Source organism: Macaca nemestrina, chromosome 13 (assembly GCF_043159975.1).
Source record: "Macaca nemestrina isolate mMacNem1 chromosome 13, mMacNem.hap1, whole genome shotgun sequence".
NCBI classification, from domain to species: Eukaryota; Metazoa; Chordata; class Mammalia; order Primates; family Cercopithecidae; genus Macaca; species Macaca nemestrina.
Genome location: NC_092137.1, coordinates 122,432,362 through 122,444,262, shown reverse-complemented (window position 1 = coordinate 122,444,262; position 11,901 = coordinate 122,432,362). Strand labels below are relative to the sequence as shown.

The window sequence follows — 11,901 nt, the reverse complement described above, 5'->3', positions numbered from 1 at the left end:
ACGGGTGGATTACGAGGTCAGGAGATTGAGAGCATCCTGGCTAACATGGTGAAAACCCATCTCTACTAAAAAATACAAAAAACTAGCCGGGTGAGGTGGCGGCGCCTGTAGTCCCAGCTACTCGGGAGGCTGAGGCAGGAGAATGGTGGGAACCCGGGAGGCGGAGCTTGCAGTGAGCTGGGATCCGGCCACTGCATCCAGCCCAGGCGACAGAGTGAGACTCCGTCTCAAAAGAAAAAAAAAAAAAAAATTAACGTAACAAGATGCCTACTCCCATAGAAAATTGCAAACTAGGATTCTCCAGGGCGTTCTATACATAGCTGATCTTCAGAACTATACAGATAATTAAAGATCCTCAGAATAAACTACCCTGAATAGTAGATAGCCTCTGCGCAAGATGTCAGACCAGACCTCTGTAAAGATTCTGTTTTGTTTTTCCTCTGCTTGCTTATGGTCATTCTTCTTTTCATTTTCTATACACCCCTGGTTGTCATCCACCCGCGATGGCCCTTTGTCTCTTTTCTTTCATTTTTGTTGTAATTGTTAGGTCAGAACACACTCATTCTAATGCCATTCTTACATTATCCCAAACAGTAGCCACTGCCCTCCATCTTACCAACACTGGTTACACCATCTGTCACCAGACCAGCATGACAGATACATTTGACAAGTTCTAGTCTCATCAAACGAGTCCACAGGGGAATTACAGGCCATGGCTTTTTCACTTGCACCCACAGAACAAATGACATTAAATAAACACACCTGTGGTTTTACCAGTGTCCTTCTCTCCCAGAAAAAGAAACAATTAAGATAATATGTTGATCTGACTCCAGGTAATTCTAAGTTTGAACCCAATGAACTTCACAGGGTGATGAGTGAGTTACTATCACCTGGAAGAGACATTAATAGGAATCCAAATTTGTAACACAGTTAATGTAAGGCCTTTGTTCCAATTTTGAGCCATGAAATAACTCCCTTTTTTTCTGGAGTTTTACGTGCCCTAACCAGGTTCACTTCATTTTTAGCCAGGACATCTATTCTTTATTTTATTTTATTTTATTTTATTTTATTTTTTTTTTGAGACGGAGTCTCGCTCTGCCGCCCAGGCTGGAGTGCAGTGGCCGGATCTCAGCTCACTGCAAGCTCCGCCTCCCGGGTTTACGCCATTCTCCTGCCTCAGCCTCCCGAGTAGCTGGGACTACAGGCGCCCGCCACCTCGCCCGGCTAGTTTTTTGTATTTTTTCAGTAGAGACGGGGTTTCACCGTGTTAGCCAGGATGGTCTCGATCTCCTGATCTCGTGATCCGCCCGTCTCGGCCTCCCAAAGTGCTGGGATTACAGGCTTGAGCCACCGCGCCCGGCCATTAGGACATCTATTCTTATTTTCCTCAGATTAAGGAATAGTATTTCAAGACTTGCCTGCATATTGAAATCCTAACTCTAGTCACCAATGCTGGAAATTCCAACTCAGGCAGGAGCTCCAAAATGAGATCCCTCGTGATTATTCAGGCACTCTACTTGAGGAATTGCTTACTTACTGTTTATGTGAACAGAGCAGTGTTCCAATGGTAGGAAATAAAAAGACTGAAAAAGACCTATCACTACCTCTGGCAGAATGTATGAATGACACCACCTCTTCCCTAGATGGAACACAGATCTGTCTCAACTCACTGGCACAAGTTGTGATGGACGACTGCAGTGCTAGGATTGCCTGTTGGCTAATCAAGGTAGCATCTGTGTCACTGCTATTACTTCTTTCTCTACTTGGATTAAGGACACAGACATGGTAGAATAAGCGATACATCATCTTAAAGAAAGCACTCCTTTGCTCGGTGCTTCTGTACAACTGCTCTCTTATCAGACGACTGCCATAATGAGACAAGAAAAAGATCAAGAAGATATTCTGGTACAGTTTACTACAGAGACAACAAAACAATCTCCAAGTGGTGAAGGTCTGGATATCGTGCCTTCTCTGAACCAGTCAATCTTTCTCAGTAAAGAGAATGATCAAAAAGGAAGTCCTTGACAGTCTTAGTGTTTGTGACTTGTTTATTTGAATAATAATTGAATCATTTTCATATTTATTTGTTTGAGGTTGTGTGCTTGTGTAATAAAGAACTTGGGCCGGGCGCTGTGGCTCACACCTGTAATCCCAGCACTTTGGGAGGCCGAGGCGGGCGGATCACTGGAGGTCAGGAGTTCAAGACCAGCCTCACCAACATGGAGAAACCCGTCTCTATTTTTTTTTTTTTTTTTGAGACAGAGTCTTGCTCTGTCACCCAGGCTGGAGTGCAGTGGCCGGATCTCGGCTCACTGCAAGCTTCGCCTCCGGGGTTTACGCCATTCTCCTGCCTCAGGCTCCCGAGTAGCTGGGACTACAGGCGCCCGCCACCTCGCTCGGCTAGTTTTTTTTTTGTATTTTTTAGTAGAGATGGGGTTTCACTGTGTTAGCCAGGATGGTCTCGATCTCCTGACCTCGTGATCCGCCTGTCTTGGCCTCCCAAAGTGCTGGGATTACAGGCTTGAGCCACCGCGCCCGGCCACCCGTCTCTATTAAACACACAAAATTAGCTGGGCATGGTGGCGCATGCCTGTAATCCCAGCTACTCAGAAGGCTGAGGCAGGAGAATTGCTTGAACCCCGGAGGCAGAGGTTGCAGTGAGCTGAGATCGCGCCACTGCACTCCAGCCTGGGCAACAAGAGTGAAACTCTGTCACAAAATAAATAAAATAAAATAAAATAAAATAAAATAAAATAAAAATGAAGAACTTGGCTGGACTTTGTCCCTAGTTCCTGGGAAATCACCTCTAGATCACTGGAATTTCCTGAGGGATAGAAGTACCTTTTACTATTCATGGTGGGCCACATCTTGTGGGGGTTCAGTCAGGATGGTGGGGAAAATTATATGACGCAAACCTTCTTGGAAAACCTGGAGGGTTTGCTCAAGTAATAAACTTGGCTGAAGGCAGCCTTGTCCTCTTAAATAAATTAGAGTAGAAACAAAGGAATGTGGGGAGTTTACCTAACTAGTTTGTTTACTCATGTGGTCCGAAGACTAACCTTTGAGGTACGGCGGGTGCTTAACTGCTTTCTACTCGGGAAGTCCACAATGTCAATTACCATCTAGTGGTGTTGACTCAAGCCTCTGTCAATTAATCTTTACTGAATAAATGCAAGTCTCACTGGCTGGTCAGGGCTGCGGTCCCAACTGTTGACAGCACTCTGCTTGGAGTCGGTAAGCAGCCTGGACACTCAGCTGGACTGGCAAAGCAGAATGTCTGTGTGTCAGTGTACTTTATCCATCCATTGTTGGGTCAGGGTCTGCAGGACAGACTCCCGCATTTTCTGATAGTTTATGCTAAAGAGGTGACTCACAGTTGGCCTCTACTTTATGCTAATGAGATAACAGGATGGCTGCGATGGCTGCTGGTCATGCCAGAAATACCAAGCATGTAATTAGAGTTGGGGCTTTGAGCCATGTAATATCAGCCGCACCTCTAGGGAGAGGAGGGGGAGCTGGTGATTTGAGTTCCACTGTGAGGTCAATGATTCAATCATTCATGAATACGTAATGAAACCCCAATAAAAACTCCGGACACCAAAGCTCCGGTGAGCTTCCATGGTAGGCATTTCTCTGTGCATTGTCACACATCAGTGTGCCAGCAGGGTAACATGCTGCAGGGGAGACAGAAGCTTTGCATTTGGGGTACTCCCATACTCTTCCCCACGCATCTCATCCTTGGGCTGGTTCTGATTCGTATCCTTTTTCTATAATTGTCATCATAAATACAGAACTCTCCTGAGTTCAGATATTCATTCTAGAAAGTTATCAACCTGCAGGGGTTAGGGGAATTCCTGACTTTGTAGCCAATTGGTTATAAGTAAAGGTAGCCTGGGAACTCCCAGATTTGTGGCTGGTGTCTGAAGTGAGGGCAGTCTTGTGGGCTACTGTGTCCTTAACACATGAAATTTGGCTTAACTCTTGGTAATTGGTATCAGAAGTCATCATACTGCTGCAAAATAACACTGAATTTCTATGTAAGCCCCCCCTACACACACACCCCAACCTATCCCTAGAAGATGGAACAGTGCTCATCTATATTTGCATTTGAAAAATAACTACAGTAAGCAATATTACATTTTTCTAAAGAAATATTTAACTGGTAGTTTTCTAGAAAGAAGGCTTTTCATCTAGTACAAAAACATGCAGTCGGAAGCACTGAGAAAACTGGGCAACACAAGAGAAGCGTGAGATGTGACACGAAGCAGCTGACAGTCTGCGTAAGTCAAAAATAAAATTCTAAGCAACAACCAACTGAATGGACCCTTCTGCTTGGCCAAGAGCATTCTAAAGTAAACCTGAAACACTAGTTCAGGCCATGATGGGAAGGGGTGGTCAGACATACCTCATTATACCCTCCTCTCATTCAGGCACAGTGGACCAGCATTAACTTTAAAACAGAGACCTTAAGGCTGACAAAAACAGACTCTTTGTAACAATAAGGTAACATGACAGATAACAGGCCCTGAGAGAAATCTAAGTATTTTACCCTAAAATAAATTTCTCTTAAGTCTGATAAGAAGCATTTACAATCTACTCTCTCTGAAGCCTGCTACCTTCTGGCTTCATCTTATAGTAAGAACCTTGGTCTCCACAACACCTTATCTTAACCCAGACATTCCCTTCTATCGATTCCAGGTCTTTGGACAAACCCACTGCCAATCAGAAAATCTTTGAATCCACCTATAACCTGGAAGGCCCTCCCTCTGTCCCTGTCCCTTCCCCACCAGCTTCAAGTTGTCCTGCCTTTCTCTATCGAACCAATGTAAATCTTACACGTATCGATGTCTGACATTCCCCTAAAATGTAAAAATGTATGAAACCAAGCTGTAGCCTGACAGCACCACTGTCTCTTCTTCTCACATATCCTTGCCATGTTAACCATACTCACCAGTTTGAACCCAGTGTCCTGCCCTCCAAAAATCCTTTGCCCTTCCTGCAAGATAAATCCTCACTCCCGTGTGTGGTATATAATGTCCTCTTTAGGCTGCTCCAACCTGCTGCTGCTCCTGACAAGAGCCACTTTGGGCACATGTTCTCAGGATCTCCTGGGGCTCTGTCAGACTGGTTTCTTATCAGACTTAAGAGAAATCTATTTTGGAGTAAAACCCTTTGATTTCTCTCAGGACTTACTGTCATGTTGTTATTGCTACAAAGAGTCTGTTTTTGTTCGTCTTAAGGTCTCTGTTTTAAGGCAAATGCTGGTCAACTATGCCTACAGGTCAGTCATATTTGTCTCAGAACAAATCTCTTAAAATATTTTACCATTTGACTTTTTCTGTTGTCAGCTGGTTCAGGAAATAAGAAAGTGGTAAAGTGATAAAAATTATTTCAATAGATCAAGACAGTGATAAGATTTACCACAAGTCTAGATATCATCCATTTTAAAAAACTTATGCGAACAAAGGTTTATGATCACAGATGGTAAGATACGACTTCATATCAGTTTCCAAGAGAACACCTCCCCGAGGAAGGGAAAGTTACACGGGTTTCTGACTGATTACGTAGGCTTCACGTAGGTAGAAAAGGTGCCCCAGGCTGATGGAACAGTAAGGTAAAGGTTTACAGGCTGAGAAGTAGAAAGGCATGTCTGAGGGATGATAAGAGAGCATTTGTGTGCAACGGAGGCTTCTGTCAGGAGCAGCAGGAGGTTGGGGCAGCCTAAAGAGGACATTGTATACCACACACGGGGGTGAGGATTTATCTTGGAGGAAGTGCAAAGGATTTTTGGAGGGCAGGACACTGGGTTCAAACTGGTGAGTATGGTTAACATGGCAAGGATACAAGAGAAGAACAGAGTTTGGACAAAGACCAGTTACAAAATTGTGACAGATGTCCAGGTATAAAGCGATCTGGGTAGGTACAGAAAAGGGCACTGGGAAAAAAGGGAGAGATGGAGCAAGAAAATATTTGCTATTTCTGCTCCTGTAAACCTTGGCTGTCTGGGAAGAAATTTCTGTGTGATTTTTGGGCTCCAAGACTGGCATCTCAACCTCAGTTGTCCAAGTACTTCCAGATCCAGATGCCCCCGTGCATCCTGCCTGCCCTGGCCAACCCTGTGGACTCTTAGACCCAGCCTGTCTGCATGGGCCCGCTTTGTGCTGCTTCCCTGAATTCTGGGCTCAAGTTCCTCCTCTGGACTTTAAATAGTTGAAGGATTTCCCTCGGTATAGGCTAATCCTATTAGGCAAGTATCCTTCGGTCTACACCAGCTCCTGGTCTAGGCTTCCCCACCAGGGTTACCGAGCCAACATCGCAGGGACTCTAAAGAAGAGTCTGACAAGGTTCTGAGACCCAGTACATGCAGGGGTAACTGTTATAGAAAATAGAAAGTGACACCAAAAATGCACAGATGGTTTGAAGTAACAAACAAAACAGGAACATTTGTTTAGCAATGGTTGGTATATCTGTAAATTTGATTTTGAAAACTGATTTTATTGAAGTATATTTGCCATAAATCTGCCCATATAAAGTGAACAATTCAATGATTTTTAGTGAAGTTACCAAATTATTCAACCATCACCACCATATAGTTTTGGAACATTTTCATCACCCCGAAAAGATTCCTTGTAACATTTGCAGTTACTTTGTTTCTGAAGATCTGCCATTTCTGGACATTTCCTAAAATGGTACTAGAAAATACGCGGTCTCTGACATCTGCCTTCTTTCACTTAGAATCACGTGTTTGAGATCTGGATTGTGTGTAATGTACCCATATTTTAGTAATTTTAATGTTTAAACAAGGTTTCATTTCACTTCAAAAATTTCCAAATCTATTAGCATAAAGATGTAATGAAAATTGCTTTTTGTTCAATCCTAGACCACTCCATTGCCTCACAAAGAAAGGTAACATGTGCTACAGAGAAAGCAGTGCATGGAGGTGTTGTGCTGGAAAGGTCCAGTCTACTAATTTCCACGCTACAGCTGTGAACCACAGGAAAGAGGCCCAGCCTGTCGCTTTTTGAACATCAGTTTCATTAGCTCTAAACTACGACTGGGCTAGATCACGGGTAGCCGTCTACCTTTCTCAGCCTCCATCCTCTGCACCATGCATGGCACCCTGCCCCGTCAGTAACAGCATGAGGAGGCAATGCACAAGTGTGGTTATACAAATGGCCCCACCAGGCAAAAAATCACCAGACAAGGTCATTTCTCAGCTTCTTTTCAGCTCTAGTTTCATACATCTCAACCTGGAAAGGAACTTTCCTCACATTCATCATGTTCCCAGGGTTTCTCTCTGAGGTGAATACCGAGGTTTGAACTGTACTAGTGGGTTTTCCCAGTTTCACTAAATTTGAAGAGTTGCTCTGGCACAAATTCTCTAATGTACAAATTCTCTAACGTGTTTTTGTGGAACATCCATGAAAGCCTTTCCCACGCTCATCACATTACCAGAGTTTCCAGCTAGTAGGGAGAGTTCTAAGGGGCTTATAAAGCAATGAGGTTTGGCGGAAGGCGCTCCCACATGCCCACATTCACAGGTTTTTCTCAGGTATGAATTTTCTGATGCTTAATACGGGATGAGCTCTGACTGAAGGCCCTTCCTCTATTTCCTGCTTTCATAGGGCCTCTCTCTAGTATGTGTTCTTGGTGCCTAGCAAAGGAAGAGATACAACTAAAGATTTTTCCATACTTACCACACTTGTAGAATTTCTCTCCAGTACAAGTTATCTGATTTTCTTAAACAGTCAGTATGTAACTGAACACTCACTGCACTGATAAGCCTCCTCCCCAGTGTCGGCTGTCTGATGCTGAATAATATGCATCCTCTGATCGAAGCCTTTCCACGTTCATTGCATTCACGTGGTTTCTCACTAGTATGGATTCTTCTGTGTTTGGTAAGAGAGGGGAGGCCCACCCCCTCCTGACATTGATAGGGATTCTCTTTAGTAATTATTTCCTGATGTGGAACAAGAGGTGGTCTTCCCACACACATTACCCCTTCAGGATCTCTCTCTGATATGAATTCTTTAAGTTCTGGTGATATCTGCACTCCAGCTGAAAGCCCTTCTATATTCACTGAATTCATAGGGGTTTTTTCCCAGCATGACTTCTCTGATGTTTAATAAGCGATGCAGTATGAGCAAAGGCCCTTCCACACTCATTACATTTGTAGGGCTTCTCTCCAGTGTGAAATCTGTAATGTTGAGTGAGAGATGAACTCTGGCTGAAGGCTCTCCCACATTTATTGCATTTGTAAGGTTTCTCTCCAGTATGAAATCTGTAATGCACAATGAGTGAGGAGCTCTGGCTGAAGGTTCTCCCACATTCCCTGCATTCATAGGGCTTTTCTCCAGTATGAGTCCTCTGATGCTTAATAAGGGAGGAAGTGTGGCCAAAGGCTCGTCCACACTCATTACATCTGTAGGGTTTCTCTCCTGTGTGAAATCTATAGTGCAGAACAAGAGATGAGCTCTGGCTGAAGGCTCTCCCACATTCACTGCATTCATAGGGCTTTTCTCCAGTATGAGTTCTTTGATGTTTAATAAGGGATGAAATATGACCAAAGGCTCTTCTACAGTCACTGCATTCGTAGGGCTTTTCTCCAGTGTGACATCGCTGATGGCGCCGGAGTTCTGACTGGAAGTGAAAGGACTTCCCACATTCATTGCATTTACAAGATCTCTTCTCTGGATGGGTTCTCTGAGAGTTATTTCCCTCTGGAGTCTGCCTGAATTCGGTGTCACATTTATAAGACCCTTCTCCCATTAGAACACTGTGTTGCTTAACAAGGACTGATCTTAAACCTAAGCTTCTCCCAAATCCATTCCATTCGTAATCTCTGCTAAGGGTGGTAGCAGATTTGTGAGTGGTTGACATTTGTTTCAGATGTGTCTCCTGTTTTATCTGCTGCATCTCTAACTGGCCATCGCAACCGCAGGCTGCTTTCAACTTTGAGAACTGCAGCACATCTTCAATATGTTTTTCCACTGATACTACCTGGAATAATTCTTCTTTGGAAATTCCCCAACTTGGCATTGATTCCTTGGATTTAGACCTTCTCTCCCAGTCTGTTTAAAAAAAAAAATGAAGACATTCTAGTATGTAGAATGTCCTATGTACCAAGAAAAGCAAGCTCCTATAATAAATGTGAAATAATTAAGCTTTAAAATAATACCTAAAAGGGATGTATGGATTTTTTCAATAATGGCTTATGTCTGAAAATGGTTTTGGAGTATCGAGAACAAGGGATGAGCAGATGACTGGAGATTAAGAAAATCTGAGAAATCTGTGTTTAGATTCCAGTACACAAAGTGAGTCCAAAGACCAAAGATGAGAGGAGGGTAGGAAGGGGGACAAGGGAAATAGATTAAGTTTAAGGGATGGTGACAAAAATCAATAAACAAAGTATAAGATTGTAAGTCACCAGGTACAGATTCTATATTCTCACAATTTCTTCAGGCCTACATAATTGTAACAGAGTTCTACCCAGTCTTCCTACCTCCAGGTTTCCTGAAACCCTTCACTTTCTTCTTTTCCAAATGCCCATTTCCTTAAGTTTCTTCCCAGTCTTAATCTTCCAAAGGCTCTCCAGTGCCTACAGGATAAACCCTTAATATTTCATTATAGCTCTATAATACTTCACCAGGTCCTGTCCTCTTTTTCAGCAAGTGCCTTGAGCACAGAAACTGGCTGCCTTCCTGTTTCCCATATATCCACTGCCCCTCTCACCACTTTCTTTAAGACTTTGCGTACCTTTCAGGGACAAGCTCACGTCCTCCACGAAGTATTCCTTTAATACCTGAGTGCATGCTCTATATTATTATATATTATGGACATATACATATCACACGTATCATATCACTCTACATAATTACGACAGGAAGAGAAACTCTCCCCTAAAGATGCCCATGTCCTAAGCACAAGAACCTGTGAGTGGTCACCTTACATGACAAGAGGGACTCTGCAGACGTGACTAAGGGCTCAGAGCTGGAGATGGGGAGATTCTCCTGGACTATTTAAATAGGTCAAATCTAATCACACGTGCTTAAAATCGGAGAGCATTTCCTGGCTGCACAGAAAGGTGTGTGAGCCGCTGCTGGCTTTGAAGATGGAGGAGGCACACTTTCAGCCAAGTAATCTGGAGTCTCTAGAAGCTGGGAACACCCATCTGTTTATAGCAAGCAAGAGAACAAGGACCTCAGTTTTAGAACTGCAAGGTATTGGTGCTGCCAACAACCCAAATGAAAAGAAAAAGGTGCCCAGACACTCCAGAAAGGTACACAGCCCTGTGGACATCTTGGCTGGAACCATGTGACACACGCGCCAGACTTCTGACCTGTGAACTATGACATGAGTTTGTGTTGTTTAAAGCCACCAGGTTTGTGCCACTCTGTTTCAGACACAGTGGGAAATTAATACAATAATAATAATAACAGGCACACTTCTGAAGAAGGAAATGACTGGTAATGCCTAACCAGTGGTCCCAGAGGCCAGTCAGAGAGTTTCTGAGTCAGCAGGTCTTGTGTGGCTCCTGGGAACCTGAATGTGTAACAAGCTCCCTGGGACGTTCTGAAACATAGCCATGCTTATACACCACTGTTAAATAAACAGATGACCAGATCCAGATGTTAAACCCTTGATCTCATTTTGGAAGGAAAAAAGATCAAGTACCAGTACAGAGGAGATCAGCATCTTCCCCCTCTGCCATAACCTAGGTTCCTCTCATAAAGCCCAGCCTGTCCTCTCAGGAATTTAGCACCACTTTCCTGAGCTTCAGCTATGGCCACGGGTAAGATTCTGGCTCATGGAAATGAACTGGCATAGACTGTCATGTGCCTCCAGTGTGCTTGGGTCACACACGGCAGTCAGAAAGCTTTGAGTCAAGAATTCTGCTCCAAGGCATACAGCCTACCAGGTACTCTCCAGTCACCTAAGAATCCCAGGTCTCAAAGGGATGCTGTCAACGGCTGTCAGGGAGCGGTCTTTGTTCCTGGAACCACTTTTTTTGAGACTCAGCTTAATCAAGCTTGAAGTCTCCTCACCTGGATCTTTCTGACATCTCCTGTCTGTCACTGCCTGTCACCCTTTCATTTCTGGGGTGCTCAACTTTTCTGCCTGATCCCTCACTAACTCCCTTAACTCTGCTGATCTAGGACTGCCTGGCCCTATATGATTGTTGATCCATCTAACATCGACTATGAGACATCTCGTGATGCTGCATGGCACCAATAACCCAGAAGGCATGGGCAGAGATGGGCATCAAACAAAGCACAAAACCTAGAAAAGAAAATGAACATCTCCTCTTCTGACACCAGAAATAATTATAAACTTCAACATACCAGAGTTGAGTGCTCCTGCCAAGTGAGCTCATCTTCTGAAAAGACAGCACCCTGACCAGAGGCTCAGGGCTACCTCCCACCCCAGCTGGGCGTTAGCGTATGCAATGCTCTCACTGCCTCACTCACCTGAGTAGGCCCCTGTTGAGATTTCTCTCTCCACGATGAAGGGCTCGCCCCCTTCCTCCAACTGGCAGATCACATATGGTTTGGATACTGGAAGGCCTGACGGTAGAGAAGGAAAAGGATTTTGGTTGCGTGTGCCAGTGGCCGTGTCTTTGGATCTTCATCTTCAAGGTGGAGAAACACTGTAGGTGTGGAAAGCCTCCAGGGAACAGGCATTGTGAAAAATCAGGAACACACCAGGTAACTTCCTATTTCAACTCCGTAAGTAGCTGGATGTTTCCTGGAACTAGGAACAGAAATACCGTATCACTGGGCCCCAGAGAGAATGTAAATGTCTGATTCCAGACTTCCCAAGGAAACCCAGGGCAAGACTCAGTCAACTGGCCCAGACATCGCTAACTCTTACACATCAAGGAAATCAAGAAGTCCTGTGGGC

General features: G+C 44.2%; 1 protein-coding gene across 2 annotated transcripts in view; it reads right to left on the bottom strand.

The window, feature by feature from the left end:
- Positions 1 to 1,144: 1,144 nt before the first annotated feature.
- Positions 1,145 to 11,901, bottom strand: part of LOC105490014 (zinc finger protein 514) — a 29,445-nt gene continuing 18,688 nt past the window's right edge. For both annotated transcript variants that reach the window (XM_011755217.3, XM_011755219.3), the window contains exons 4-5: positions 11,469 to 11,564; positions 1,145 to 9,071 (exon numbers count right to left, since the gene is read on the bottom strand). In XM_011755217.3, coding sequence (XP_011753519.2) covers positions 8,086 to 9,071; positions 11,469 to 11,564 — 1,082 coding nt within the window. In that variant the 3' untranslated portion in view covers positions 1,145 to 8,085. The remainder of the gene's footprint in view (positions 9,072 to 11,468; positions 11,565 to 11,901) is intronic.